General features: G+C 44.5%; 1 protein-coding gene across 1 annotated transcript; it reads right to left on the bottom strand.

The window, feature by feature from the left end:
* Positions 1-1899: 1899 nt before the first annotated feature.
* Positions 1900-14732, bottom strand: LOC112577337. The gene is made up of 13 exons (XM_025260392.1): positions 12472-14732; positions 11879-12263; positions 11636-11734; positions 11293-11484; positions 10010-10202; positions 9554-9700; positions 9080-9363; positions 6400-6541; positions 5969-6216; positions 5341-5632; positions 4778-5011; positions 3925-4666; positions 1900-3527 (listed from the first exon to the last, which is right to left on the bottom strand). The coding sequence occupies exons 2-12, from the start codon at positions 12208-12210 to the stop codon at positions 4283-4285; spliced, it is 2547 nt and encodes an 848-aa protein (XP_025116177.1). The 5' UTR covers positions 12211-12263; positions 12472-14732; the 3' UTR covers positions 1900-3527; positions 3925-4282.
* Between the last annotated feature and the right edge of the window lie 1133 nt (positions 14733-15865).

The following is a 15865-nucleotide window of genomic DNA, read 5'->3' as shown; positions in this document are numbered from 1 at the left end:
TATATGCTACACACATAGTATTTATTCTCTCTCTGTCTCACACACCTGTTCACCCGCGTGCTGTGATAGAGATTACAGACACGGTTTACAAATAAACGATGCATTAGTTACTCAAACATACACATACACATACATGCTCACAGTCGTACAAAAGCACACTGTATGTGCATACACTCACCCTGCACAGACTGGTAGAACAAGATTTCTCTGAATAAACAGTTTAATAATCCTTAAAGTGCCAGTCAGTAGATTCCAATCGAAGTGATTGTTGATTCTTTCTGAATAACTTTAAGCATGTGCATGTAACGGGTACTAAACTGAAAATCAAAATATATTTTTCGATGCATTAGACGCCCTTATGTTGACATCCATGGAAAAACGAGAGATCAACAAGTTATGGACTCGTCTAACCAGCTGGACTGCACACCAAGCCACCCCATTAAAATATGTCAACAGAGTTTAATTTTGTCTCACTTAATCAAACAATCTCAATTAATCAAGCAATCAAGAAAAGTGACTGTATTATCCTGTGAATAATTTGCTTAACTTACCAGATAAGCAACGTGATGAAGTTCAGAAATGAGTCTTTTCGATATTTTAATGGTCAAGTATGTGATCTTTAAAGTACAACGAAGATTTAAAATGTTACATTACCTTCGTGTCTGTTCAAAAATTAGTACATTTTAACAACATTCGAAAGTGTTTTCTCACTTGTTAAAGTGTTCTAACGCTCGCTAAAGTCTCAGGTGTCTCACGATTGAGCAAAACTAAGGTCTCGTCAACTCATAAAAAATAAACTTATTTCTTACTCCGGGAAAAACATTCTATAAATCATTAAGGTACTAACAACAATACAGAAAGGCGCCGCATGATGACAGCTCTGTCAACGACGAACATCACTGTACAGCAGAAAAAAAAACAAGCTAGATAAATATTGACATATAAATAAGCACTCAGGGAATGTTTTAGCAGAATATAGCAGTCAACAGCCACATGTGTCGAAGTTGATGTAACAGTAAGAATTAGAAGAAAACCCGATTTTTAAGGCAATTTTTATCACAGGATTTCGTCCGCTCCGGTTGGACAGCAAGGCTAAACTTTGCAGGCACAGAACAACTCTCTGCTTGTAAGGCTACAAGACATTACAACAATCTTTGGTGTCTTTAGAGTTTAACGAACAGTAACCTCTGTTTCTGACTACGGTCTGAGTTATCTCCACAAAAAAATTATCTCAAATTTTTTCAAGATGGCATATATCTAAACAGTTCTTGAGCACTGAAGACGGTATAGCCTATAGCTACAGGCAGTTTGACTCACTGGTACGCATGATGTTTACCGTTTTTCAAATAATTATAAAAAAAAATAACTAAAAGAGGTAGAAGAATAACTCAAACTCATAATGATAGATCAAACTGTGTAAAATAGGAATAATCTACCTGAAACTTGCTTGAGAGCTCACTTTTACTATTGTAATCCATACAGAATCGGGTAGATGAAGTGGAGGGTTTTTTTTTTTCTAGCACGTGTTTACGCAGGTTGTCATCTAACAGAAGTTAGACTTTAGGAACAGAGTTTGATGTTTGAAAACCAAAAAGAAATGCACACACATTGTTCTTGTCCATAGAAATTCACAAATGATGCCAGAATTCTGAAAATCCGAGGAACTAGCCGCACATTTCTAGTTTATCGTCTCGTCATTTTTTCCTAGTGGAAAAGAACGGCTACTCTGGGATATTGACAATATTTCGGTCAAATCAGAGTACCCTCCCTTCGAAAGGGAAGTAGCTGTGTTCACAAATGCGCAAACTATCGTAACTAATCAATTTCTTTACTAAAAAAAAAGCGCTGTAAACGTCTAAAAAAAAAAAAAAACAAACAAACAAACAAACAAAAAACAAAAAAAAAAACACGACGGTTATGTACACCCCACGTGAAAGTTGTTTGTGAGCGCGGGCGGGTTTAAACAGCCGTCACGTGGCTGAATTAAACGGATGTGGCTGGTCTCTCTGGCAACTGCACTTGGATTTGCTGGTCAGCAGTCCATTAACACTGCACTTCGTGGCGCCAGCCATCTGCCATTAAATTAGCAACGTGAGATGAACCTGACCTCAGTCACGTGATATCCTTACCATGATTATTCATCCTTAGCTAGCCTCATTATCTGGGATAAATCTTATTTATTCTTTTCCTATTCGTTGTCCCCGTCGACCGTAGACCGCGGACTGTAGCTTTTGCAGTTGCAGGAGTGGAAACTTTCTTGACACTCTTAACACTCGGAGAAGAGTTTACAACAGAAGCATCAGAATTATGAGAAGTACATGGAGTGCTGTTAGAGAGACTGGATTCTTCTTCGCTGGTTGCCAGTGGCGACAAAGTTTCGAACGGCGTGATCGGCGTCGGGAAAGATGGCGGCGCAGCACACGGGGGAGTGGAGATGTGACGAAGCTGGTGAGGCGGGGAAATGGCGTCTACACTTCGATCATGGCTGGAAGTCGCCTCCCTTCTGGTGGAGGGGAGCCGTCAGGAAGCTGCGATGACTGACCAAACGAGATCTCATGCTGGTGAGAGTTCAAGAGATGTAGGGAGCTATTCTCGTTCGACCTGTTTGGGCGAAGATCGTTGTCCAGAGACGCTGCAGAGGAGGGAGAAGGAGCAGGAGGAGGAAGAGAGGAAAGTGGAAGAGAAAAAGCTCGTGCTGAATGCTGGGATTGGCCAGAAAACTGAGTCGGTGTTGAGTCTTGGCTGGACCGCAGATAAGTAAACTGATACTCCTGCACAACCTTCGAATCGTGATCCACGGGGTAATCGGAGTTAGGAGAATGTGAATCGGGCAGGATATGTCCTGGGAGGCCACGGCTCTGGGCTCCTGTTGATCGTGCTCAGACGAAGACTGGTACGAGGCTGGTTGTGTCTGGAAGTTTTCTTTGGACACCATGGCTGAAGGTTGAAGGTGCTGTCCCTCATGAGGTTGCTTGTAACGAGGACTAAGGTCGATTACATGTTGCTGGCTTGTTGCTTGTTGTTGCGTTTCGTTGTACTCAAGTTGTTGTTGTGGCGTTTCGTTGTTTTCTCGTTGCCGTTGCTGATTTTGCTGTGTAAACAACACAGGACTGTGGTCTAATGTTGAAGAACATTTCTTTCTCACCTGTTCCACGTTTCGAGACTTTGTAGCTCGTGGGAGGAAGAGACCGAGGGTTGGTGGGCTTCTTCTTCCTCTCTAATGTCACTAAGGAGTCGCTGCTGTCGCTGATGAGTAGGAGCCACTGGTGGTCGGACATCTTGGTTTGACTATTATGGGATGCGTGCCGCTCGCGTGAAGCCCACCGACTTGTCTGCTGCAAAGTTACAGATTCACTTTCCTCTGTGAAGATCGCAAACGTTGGATCTGCGTCACCATTCTCAGAGCCACGAGAATCAGGACGAGAATTTTCGAGACTAACTCCTGAGTCTGTAGAATGGTCCGAAGGAGCTGAAATGGCAGTTTTGGCGACACGAGGTTTTAACCAGTAGGATTCAATTTCCATTCCCTGAAAAGAGATGAAAAATTAAATTAATGTAGAAAAAAATATTTTATTTCATTATTAAATAAATTTATCAAAATTTGACAAAGCACCTCCTGACTTTACTCTCGGAAAGTACATTTAGTCTGCGATGTAAGTCACGTTTGTGGTCTGGTCTTTACTAAAGATAAATATTCTTCATAGCAACTATATTAAGAAAGTTTGTTCTGACCTTTATCTTCGACGAGAAGTGTTTAATAGGTTAAATTAAGAAGCGAAAGTTTTTGCTTTTAAAGCAGCAAGCGGAGGATTAAAACAAGGAAGGGGCTCAGCTAAGTGCTTCTTTATAAGTGTGCATTGCAAATAATATTGGAATAAGTGTGAGGTCTAAACAATAAAATTTTAGAAGATAAACGTTCCTCACCGCGCAGATGACCCAGCCGGCCTCCTCAGACACAAAATCTAGATTCTTTCGAGGTGCGAGAAGACATTTTTGGACACTCTGACCCTGCCAGGTTCCGAGCACGTGACCAATGCCTTGGCGACCTCCACGCCTTCTCCAAGGAACACGAACTTGGGGAAGTGCCCCCTATCATCCCTGTCACCACCTGCCCAACGTGTGCCCCAACTCGAACACTGAGGATGGTCTCGGCGGTTCGGAACGCACAGGTTTGGCCTTAAAGGCAGCATCCACCATTTCAAAGGCAAGGCCGGCCACTCCAGCGCAGCGCTGGTCCATGAAAGTAATCTCCCCTTCCAGACCTAGCAGCGCGGCGTGGAGATCAGATCTTATGACAGTCTGAAAGGCGCCGCGCTTCTTGACGACGGCCTCCAGGTAGCGGCACACGTCGTGGAGAACCGCGAGGACATCCTTTGGAGGCGCATGCGCGAGAGCGGAAGACAGGCCCACGATCTCGGTCACCACGATGCCCAGGCTGGAGTAAGGTCTGAGGCTGCAGGCTTCCGCCAGAGGCCAAGCGTGACACCAGGTGGCGGGGTACGAGGTCGGCGAGGAGGGTCTCCAGGTTGTGCTTGGCTACCCCCGCCTCCGCTGACCGCTCGGCCACCCGCTCTTCCAGGTGAAGGGTGTACTCCTCCATGGCTTCCATCATGCTGTCCAGCACCGACTTGCGGGTGGAGCGGCTCTGGCGCAGCATCTTGACGATCTGGACAGCATCCCAACCGATTAGAAACACATCGCAAGATCCTTTACATTCGTGAAATAAAATATAAAGTAGATGGAAAGTGGTAATCTCACTTTCATGAGCGGTACTCACCTGGTCGAAGTTGGGTCTGGCGGCGGGGTTTTCTGTCCACGCGATCTCCATGATCTGCCGGACACGGACGGGGGTGTCATCAGTAGGCGCGGGGCGGAGGTGGTTGAAGCACACGGCACGGATGACCTCCTCTGAGGTCATGGTGTCGGCCAGCTCTGCATACGGGTCCTCGCGCGTGTAGACCTCCTGTAGGATGATGCTGAAGCTGTACACGTCGGATGCGAAGGTCGGGTCCTAGAGACGCAGATGTCACATGACAGCAAACTTGTGATGATTGATGACCAGTAAGACGTCTGTGCACACACGCACCCAGGCACATTTTTCATTCTTCATTCTTTTGTTTTTCTTTCTTTCCTTTCTTGTATGCATCTTACCAGGTAGCAGTACAAAGGGATATGAAAAAAACGACATAAAAATATGAAATGACAGACAGACAGACAGATAGACGGACGGACGATGTAAAACCAACACAACTCACCCAAAATCATGTAAACAAAAGCCGAGCACAACAAATAACGACAAAATATAACCCATGTGCTGCTGAAGCAGGGGAGGGAACTCACCGTCATGAAGTCCGCACGCAGCAGTTCCGGCGCCACCCAGAAGTCGCGGAGGGGATTGGCGTGGTTGTCGTCGTCCTTGCTGCGCAGCAGTTGCAGCGTGCGCTTGGTGGGCACCGCGGCCGTCAGCATCTTGACGAACTCCCAGTCACCAACCTTGACCGTCCAGCGCGCGTCGATCATGCAGCAGGCCGAGCACAGCAGCCCGTGCACCACGCCGCTAGCGTGCAGGAAGGCCATGCCACTGGCGATGTCCGTCGACAGCGACAACTTGAAGTCGTTGTTGAAGTTGTACCTGAAGAAAGAAAAATATTCTGTTATTTTTTTTTTTATTATGTTCTTTCTTTTTTACATTCTTTCTGTCTTTTGTTTTGGGGCTTTTTTGTTCTTAATTTTTGTTGTTTTTTTGTTTTGGTTTGGTTTTTTTTCGTTGTTTTATTAAATATTTAATTAGAATTTTTTATTGTGTTTTGGGTTTTTTTGTAATTGGTTATTTTTTTTTATTTATTATTATTTATTTATTTGCTTTACATTTCATCGTTAGGTTTGTTTTTATTTGTCTTGCATACTTTCTCATTTTTTTTTCTTTCTTTCACACATGCATGCTGCACACGGCTCTTGCCTTCCCTACTTATCGCTGTGCAGGATGTCCACCATGGAGCCCTTGGCGCAGTACTCGCCGATGACGTAGCGGTCCAGCTCCACCTCCGTCAGGCCGTAGAAGCGCACGACGTTGGGGTGCAGCACGGTGTCGCGCAGCCACAGCATGCACTTCTTCAGCTCGCGGTTGACCGAGCGCAGCTCACTCACCTCCAGCAGCCGCACGCCCACCTGGTGGGCCTTCCACTTGCCGGGCCACTGGAGGATCTGCAGCAGCAGCTGCACAGACAAGATGCAAGTCAAGGGGAGATCATCACAGTCTCTTCGCACCATACTGAACATACGTAAAACATACACATTCAAATGCAGAAACATTTACTCATGAGAGGTCATAGAAACTTTATTGGAAGAATTGAGCCGGTGTGTCTGTTTGCCTGTGTGTCTGTCCGCCTGTCTTTGTACCTCGTCTCCGTCCTCGATTTCGTTGATGGAGACAAAACTCTTGAGGGACCTGAAAGCTGTGCATCTGGGACTTGCCGCTGGACGTGCCCTGTCTGTCCTCGTAGAAGACGATCTCCTCGATGGGAATGTCCCATTCGTCGTTCTCGATCATTCTTCAGCCACGACAACAAACAGGCAGACACTTGAATACTAAATACGAGAAGCAGACATTCTCAATCATTGTTTCTACCTGTGTTTATGGCCGTCTGTCTTTCTCTCTCTCTCTCACACACACACACACGCCGCGTGTACTCCTGTAAAGAGAGAGGGAAGCAAAAGGAGTGCCAGAGAGGCAAGCCAGACATGAAGACAATTGTGACCGGTCCATGCTCCACTAAAGTCATGTTTGATGTGTCTCTGTATGCCGACAGCATTGTGATAGTTACATAAAGCAAAACAATATTCAGCTTGGTCAGGAATTCTGTACAATGGCGGCTGCACGGACTGCACCTGACAAATCAATCCGATCTGTTGACTCAGGTGTTTAATCTGTGATATCCGGCAACGAGTGACCATTACTCAGGTTGAAAGGGAACTTGAGTGCATTAGTTATGGTCTGTGGAAACTGCACTCCGCAACACAAACTGACAAGTACATATCTTTCAAAATTAACTTACTATTTACAGTAAGGCAAATGAGCAGATGTAAAATCATGGAATTCATCGAAAAATAAAACAAGAAAAAGAAAGCAATAGATTATTATATTACAATGGGTTTTGCCATTCCTGCTGTGTCGTGTTATCACTGCAGTTTTAGATGACTCGCACACGCACATACACACACCCATAGCATGTAGAAAACTGAAGTAACTATAATAAACCACCGACAGTCAGCCCTGTAAAAGGATTTTACAGAGAGAGAGAGAGATGGGGGGTATGTCGGAGCCGAGATACGAACCTACAACAACCGATTCTTACAAGTCGTGGTTAAAGACGCTTCTGTCATTGCGCCACCAATCTCCCCAATAAAGACAATGAATAGATGGTAACAAATGTTTATAATTGGTTAATGTCATTAGAAACACAAATAACTGAAATTTGATGTAAATACTGGTGAAGAGGGGAGTGAGCTGTATGAGAATCATGTTGATGGCAGACAAAAGCGATTTTTCAGAAAAGGTCGCAACTAATGGAAAATCTCGTAGCTGTTCCAGGGTTCATGCGGACAACAATAAGCTGGATGAGAAATTCTACAAAACGTATTGACGAAGGAGTATGGCTGAACACAACAATCAATAAAACATCGCTTGTACATAAGAAAGCTTCATAACAATCCAGGAATAAACAGTCGCTGTCTGGGATGTCTCTCCTCCTTCCCACAGCATCGCCAGTGTCAACAGATGAATCATTTCTGATGATCTCTCATTTCTAACTTGATGCACGCGCGGGTTCTCAGAAAATATAAGTTGTTTGTTCCTTTGAATCTTTGTCCGATACACAAAACATAATACTTGGAAAATTCCTTTTATGCGCCGAAGAAACTTGGTCTTAGACAAATATTTTGTTAGTGTTATTCCGTAGACATGAAAAGGAGATGAGGAAGACATTAGTGTGCCGAGCGGAGGAAGACAAAATGATTTACTCTCCACGTGTAATGTCTATTATTATGTTTCCACTTGTGCATCCAAAGTTTTTGTTTATTTGAATGAGTGTAATATGAGTTCTTCTCACTTTCCACCTAAATGTCTCATTTCTTTGTTTCCACTTAAATAAACTAATTTCTTCATTGCTTCCAGGTGTGACCTTAATCTTGTAATATTGTTCTGACATATAATCGCAATAACTCTGTGTGAGCACACAAGTAACATCGTCTTCAGATGAGACTATTCCAGTCGCTGATGACACCAGGGGAGTAAACAGGAGTGTCAAGAACGGGAGTGAAAATAGTTCGCTGTAATCTCTGTTGGCACACACGTCATCCCAATTTTCTTTTCCCATAATAGTCTCTGTTATTCTAATAGCACTTCAATCTCAAACCACCAAAATCCCGGCTTTGCAGTGACATCATGAAAGTCGGCTAGAACCAGAAACAGGATGGCAAGACAAACAAGACACCCGGGACTAATTTGGAGTAATTATCCTGGGATCAAATCCTAATATTAGGAAATTGTGTCTGGCAGATTCTGCAGAGCAGGGAATCCAAGAGGTTTATGGGAAGGTATTTTGGAGAGCACTCGATGTGTAATAAGACAGAAGCAAACAGTGAAACAGAGACAAGATTGAACAAATCTGTCTCAGCTGAGCACAAATGACCAGCCAATACCATAGATGGAATGAAAGTGAAAATTGATGGAAAGTTAAAAAACGGAGAATGATGATGATGATGATTGATGATTGATGATGATGAGAAACAAAATATATGATTTATAAAGCGCATGATCACGCTCACTAGATAAAGCTCCAGGTACAAAGTTCGAGAACATGGTTTACCGTGTCTAGGGTTAGGTGTGTCTAGGTGTGTGCTTGGAAGATAGGAAGATAGGAATTGTCATTAGAAGATGAATGGGTAGATGAAAATGGTCTCAGCACTTTTGCGTCACCCATATTGATTTTTCTTGTAACGAAGTACACCCAGTCATGCGAAAAATATGTTTACACCCGGGGCTAAGATGGTAGTACGAGAGATAGTGAACAGTGCTCACCTGACGAGCTTGTACCTCTGCCACGCGATGTAGCCCAGGAGGGTCAGCACGATGGCGGCGAAGATGGGGAGGGAGATGGCGACTGGGAGGATCCAGGTTTTCTTGGCGGCGTTCTCCGCCTCCATGTCGGCCTGCATCTCGTTCCACGTGCTGCGGCCCTGGCAGCGCACCGTCTGCAGCACCTCCTGCTGCACCCGCTGAGCCACTTTGTCCGACAGCGGCACCATCTCCTTGGCCTCGCAGTCGCGCTGGGCGGACGGAGTCGTCAGAACCACAGCACGTACCTGAAAGCAGGATCCCGACACGTAGACGATAGAGACACGCAAAGGTTGGACCCACATCTCGTGTGGATCTCGTCCCACCCCACTCTAATAGTTGCTAGTCCACACACCCGATAATAATACTACATCCGACAACAATGTTACATGTCTGCCAGCAATGCTACACATCCGACAACAATGACAGACACCTGACAAGCTCTTTGGCTGAATCACATTGCGTCATCTTTGTCCGGTACATGATGAGGTAGCTGTAGCTGGCGATGGGGTAGGCTCCTGGCAGGTGTCCATCTGCTAGTCGCCGAGTTAGGTTCGAGTCTGTGGCCCAAGAGTCCATGGCGGCCTGTAAAACAAAACGTGGACAACAAACTAATGTACACAAGAGCACGCGAGCCTTGTGTGATTTTGTAAATAGCATTTTTGGTGCATAATTGTTATTTTCTGTATATCTGTTGTGCTAGGGTCAGACTGTTCCAGGATGCACCATGACATTGACGTCCCAGACGGCATGCCACGTCACTTTAAAGTAGCTGGGCCTCGAACCAGGAACCCTCAGGACACAAAGCCCCCCAAACACGCATGCCGGCTCATACGCCGTTTTCTAGACACAGTGAACCACTTACAACGTTGTTTGTATGAGATTCCTAGTTACCTGTACAGACTCCTTGGTCGGCTGGGTGAACTCGCCGTGTTGGTTCTGGATGTAGGCGAAGGAGAGTGAGTGGTCTCTGGCCGTGCTGGTCGACATGTAGCCGATGGAATAGCGCACAGACTTGACTAGTCCCAGCATCCCAAAGTTGCCGTCTGCCAGCATGTGGATGATGCTGCTGTCCCACACCTGGGGGCTGAACACCAATGGAGACTGTGTGACTGGAGACCGAGGCATGTAGACCGAGGCATGTAGACTGTGTGTTTGTATGTGTGAGATTACAAGAACCTTTGAATTATGTTCACACCACAACAGATTGCGTTGTTCTTAAGATCTTCATAAGGTTCGATAACCGTGTTTGGTTTCCCCACAGGTTTACTCAGGGTGTGCACGTGCAGCGGATACCCGGTTGCTTTGACGTTTCAGCGTCTTTGTCTGTTCTATTTTTTTAAAAGCTTAATAGGTGTTAGATGAAAAGTTTCTGCATTCACTTCAGTCGACTTTGCTCTACCATTATGGGACTGCCAAGATGGGGTTTAATCTCAAAACTGTTTGCACAGCCAAGAAACCAGTCGAAAGTGATCCATAAATAGCACTCTTTGTCGTGCAAAATAAACAGATTTTTTTTTTTTTTTGTCTGTGACAAAATCAAACATTTAATATAGCGACATTTGCCAAAATCAGAGCCGATCACGTGCTACTCAAATTATCTTTAGTTGAAGGACCGGATGTAGAACCTGTTGTGAATGTTCATGTGGTTCGTGTTAGTTCCGTCGACTGCGGAGTTGAGGGCCATTAAAACTGTTGACATTTGTAAAGGATGCTTCATAATGTCTGCTAGAAGTTTCCATCCAATTAGCGGGACTGGGCGCACGGTGCTTAGCAACAAGGTTCATCTGACAGCGAGAAGAGGGCTGACAGAAATAAAACAGCATCTCTGACATCGGACTAGAAGATATTTTCGTCCCCTGGCACCCTACTGTCGATTTGTCGATGACTGCCAGCAACCATAAAACTTCTGAACTGTCGCATTTTAAAATCCTTACCTGTCTTACCTTAAAAGCCTTACCTGTCTGTGACAACTTACGTAGTCAGCAAGAACTTGTAGTAAGAAATAATCACGAAAACAAAACAACTGAGACTGAACTTTACCTAAATAATATAAATTATTTACTTCTTCCCTAAAACAGTTTTGACTTAATAAGGCATAAATATTCAGAATGTAGACACCAATGTCAGGTAGATAACATTTGAGTAGACAGGTGAGAATCCACAGTGCTGCTTACCTGTCGGTGGTCCTGTTGACGCCGGCAGAAAACACGCCGAAGGTGACATTCCACTCGTAGCTAAAGGAACTGAGCGCCTCGGTGAACATGCTGGTGGTTCCAGAATCGTCGCTGCGGGCGATGACAAGAATTTCATGACTGGGCAGCTTGCAGTTGGGGTTGATGGCTTGCATCGTACTTTCGTTCCAGTACCTGTTGTTTACAGGAAATAGGAAGAGTCCGCCATTATACAAGAAATAAATCTTGTGTGTGTGTTTGTGATGATGATGAAATGTTAACGTGGATAGGGTTATAAACTTGTCTTCAAACACCTGTACGAGTTCGTAATTGAAGTTTCACGCACCTGTAAGTGCCGTTATAAATACCGACGACGTGGTGTCTGGTGAGGTTGAGGCTGTCACTGCTGCTACATTCTCGTAGATTATAGGCGAGTACTGTGCCCCTGAAAAACACGCCTCTCACATATAATGAACAGTAATCGTAAGACAAAGCTTTGAAATAAGACAGGACTCAACAACAACAACAACAACAACAACAACAACAACAGCAGCATCACGACAAGAACGGTAGCTACAGGTCCTCCTACCCTGCCATCGTTGGCATCATGACCAGATCCGGGCTTCTGGCCATTTCCTCGTCAGTCAAGGGAAAGTCGGAGCCTGCGTACTCGATGTTCCGGTTGTTCTCTAGGATCTGTTTGATGCCCTCGCCACTGCCGTCGGCGCTGTAGGACATGTCCAGCTCCACAACATGTTGTCTGGAAGCCTTGTAAGAAGGGATCCACGTCTGGTAGACGTCGTTCGGGAAGCTGGCGCCGACCCCACGCACTCTCACCGGATCTGATGCTTCCGCTTCCGGTAAGGAAGACAACCCAGTGATGCTGTACACTACGTAGAGGTACGCAAGAGAGATTCTCATGTTTGGGTCGTCTTCAATGAGAAGATTTTGCAGCAGCGGGCTGATGAAGATATCTGGAACATGCCTGGTCTTTTAGAAACATATTTTAAAATGAGATTGAGGAGTAAAACAGGCTAGACAACATCTTGGGAGCTTCTACATGATATGTCCACAGAATATCTTGACAAGATAGTTTACGTGCGCCCGTCCATGTCTGCTGTCGTGTCTCTAGTCACCATGTGATGCTTTGCACGCCTACAGTCCACCCCACCGTCTGCTTACCTCCCTTCTGCTAGAAGTCACTCGCAAGCTTCATCTGATGTCCTCCTCAAGCTTTTGCCGGCCCGACTTCTGCATGATGCTGCATCCCTACGATGTGGGCGGCCATTTTATCTGCTGCTGTTGCACAGTCAGAAATTACCTTTTTATAGAGCCTGCAACCGTCGGATATTTCAGTGTCTGGGTTCCCTGGGCACAAGATATCAAGCTTTCTTTATGTTTTAGGCATTGAGGTCATCATCATCATCATCATCATCATCATCATCATCATCATCATCATGTTTACACTAGGCAGTGAGCTCCCTACGCCTAAACACCACCACAAAATGGTGATCACAGATTGCACCTAATGGGGGAAAATGTGATTTTAAAGTACCTAGGACACAAAGTGATTACAAGTTGAATGCTTGTAGGAAATCGTCGACCGAGCTTGCAGAAGAAAAGGAACCACAGAGAGGAAAAAGGGGAGAAAGAGAGAAAGATAAAGAGGAAAACGAGAAAGAGAAAGGGAAAAAAAGAGTATCAGAAATGTTTTATAAAAAGGCAAAGTACAGCGTAACTCCTAATACACTTGAAATGAGCTATAGTTACTATAATGCTTTGTGTCATGACAGATGGCTGATAATTACTCACCTAGAATTAGATTATATTAACAGACACACAAAGAGAGAACAAGAAAAAATACACACACATATATATGTACAATAGATAATAGTCAAATACAAACAATCACTTACCAGATTGGACGCACAGTTAGTTTTCTTTTAACTCCAACTCTGGCACTGACACTTCTGTTCACTCACACGCTCTCGCCGACATTTCTGTTGCTGTGGAGGCTGTGATAGAACCTACTCCGGTGGTCTGTCTACCCGTGTGGCTTACGTTCGGAAGTAAGAACGCTACCCGTACAAACTACACGTCTGTGTGTCTGTCACCGCGCCCTCCGTGCGGGCTCCATGGTAACAGCGGGTGGCAGCCTGGCTACGCAGCAGGAACACCGGACTGCACGTGCTGACACTTTGCGACTATGGATGTAACTCCGACAGAGACGACAGCTGCGACTTTTATTCTGAGAGCCTCCCTTCGTTTTGATATAAATAACATCATCAAAATAATGGACGCACGCAAAGTAGGATTGTAAAAAAAAAAAAAAAAAAATGACAAGCACGAAACTTGAAATCCTTCCAGAACAGATAGCGACCTTAAAAAAAAAAACATAAATAAATAAAAGCACCCAACCTCCCCTGTGAGATGCGCGCGCATCCTGCTGTGTGACGTGGCGCTGTTCAAATCCAACGCTCGCCACTGGCATTGCGGCTCACAAAGATTTAGTCAAATATCAGCGACTGAATCGATGTCATTTGGATTATCACCAAACATGTGGATCAAACGATTCGCTGGTTTCGCCCTCCTCCCCGGCACCGATGGAGGATCAATTGTGGAGACGAAGCGCTTGACAAAGGAAGGGCAGATAACCGAGCGCATCGCCGACAAAATTAAACCGTGATGACAGACTGCGAGCTGCATGAGTGATGCATTCATTGTAGTTATGGGGAATCTACTAAACTCATTTGTTGACGATAGCAGCCGATAAATAGAAAGATGGATGACAGAGGGAGAGAGAGAGATTGTGAGTGTGTAATAGAAAAAAAAAAGGAATGAGAGAGAGAGAGTGTTGTGTGTATGCTCATGTATGCTAGAGAGACAAGGGAGAAAGAAAAGAAAGACCTCGTGGTGTAGTAAGTAAAGAAAGAAAGAAGGAAAAAAACGATGAAAGGTATCGATAGTGGGTGCTGAGGCAGTGGTAGGAAAAAAAAAAACGAAAAAGGAGCTGACGAGGAGGACAGAGACGGAGAACCTATCAAAAAAAAATAATAATAATAAAAAGCATTCTGTTATTAAAGTGGACAAGACGGACAGGTCAACATGTGACGTCAGAGAATATCCGGTAAATAAATGTAACCAAGTAAACATGCTTCCCCATCTCCCCCTGACGCGAGCAAGCATACCGACACGACAGTTAAGTATAACCACTCAAAATGTCAGAAGATTACGAGCAATAAATAAATACTTGGATTCCCTCACAAAACATCAGGTGTTGAAGGTTAGAAACTTGTAACAAAGATATTAAATCAGTGACATGGCGCTGGTTTTAGTAAGACACGAGATAGGTGATATAAGATGCAAGGTATAAGAAAACAAAGGCTGGAGAGTTGAGGTGAGAAATACAAAATACAGAATTTCAGACGGAAGCTGTACTTAAAGTCTCTGCAAAATAAATATTGATATTACTTCATTAACACTACTGGCCCTTGTTTCATAGTTTGTTACATAGTATATCGAGGCTGTATATCAGGGTGAGGTTGGGAAGACAGTAGATGTTGTACATAGACGTCAAATACAGATTACAAGTGGCGGAGACGGGATCTGAACCGACACACATGTTCTGGCAGGGTGGATGCATTAAGGGATGTAAAGGTAAAAAAAAATGTGTGTTTAATGATGTGTAGATGAGATCCACTCATAAAACATCTCTCTCTCTCTCTCACACACACTCAGCAGGATGGATGTGAACACACAGATCTGCCACACAGCTCTCATCGATGACAATCGCGGCAACCTGACACGACGACTCGACAAACAAAAGCCAGTAGCCTCGATGACGATGGCGATATCCCGAGACCATCGAGGACATTCTCATCCTTCACCACAGATGAGTCAGACCTGAGGAAAGTAAAGTAAGCTGAGGGTGGAGAACTTGTTAGGACTGGGTACATGATAATCCAGTCATACCTACTGAAGACAGATCCCGTTACACTCAGGAATCGTCCTGGTACACCTGTCCTGACGATGCCAAGCAGAACATTCTATTGATTCATGTGGAGAGGTGTGGGATTGGGAAAGCATATTCAAATATATCGAATAATAATCAGATCATAGTGTGCTCGGGGCTTTTTTCAAAATGATCGGACCTGGACAAGCAATCAGCAAATGAATATCAGTAATATTTTTACTGAAGTATTCCCGTCGCGAGGCCACAACACGAGCGCACGAGATAGAAAAAAATGAAAGATAAGTATCCTAACATTTAGTGTACGGACAGACAATGAGTGTCAGTGGATGACCGGGTCTCAGACTGTGGGAGACTGTGGTGTAAGCGGTATTCACACTAATGGATGGACTTGTTTTAGTAAACACAATAATAATCGAATCGCATTACTACGTATGGTAATGGCGAAATACTCTCATTATTTTACTTGTTTCAATTACATCTGGTTATTTCTCTTTTTTCTTCCTTCTTTTTCAGTCGACTAATTTTTTTTCAGGGGGTCTTGTCCGGTGCTTGGTGCTCCACGAAGCAGCCTGGACAGTGTAGTCACGATCACGAATATTAACA

This window comes from Pomacea canaliculata, linkage group LG12 (genome assembly GCF_003073045.1).
Source record: "Pomacea canaliculata isolate SZHN2017 linkage group LG12, ASM307304v1, whole genome shotgun sequence".
In the NCBI taxonomy this organism is placed as follows: Eukaryota; Metazoa; Mollusca; class Gastropoda; order Architaenioglossa; family Ampullariidae; genus Pomacea; species Pomacea canaliculata.
Note: the sequence above shows the minus strand (reverse complement) of the source record. Positions and strands in the feature narration are given on the sequence as shown.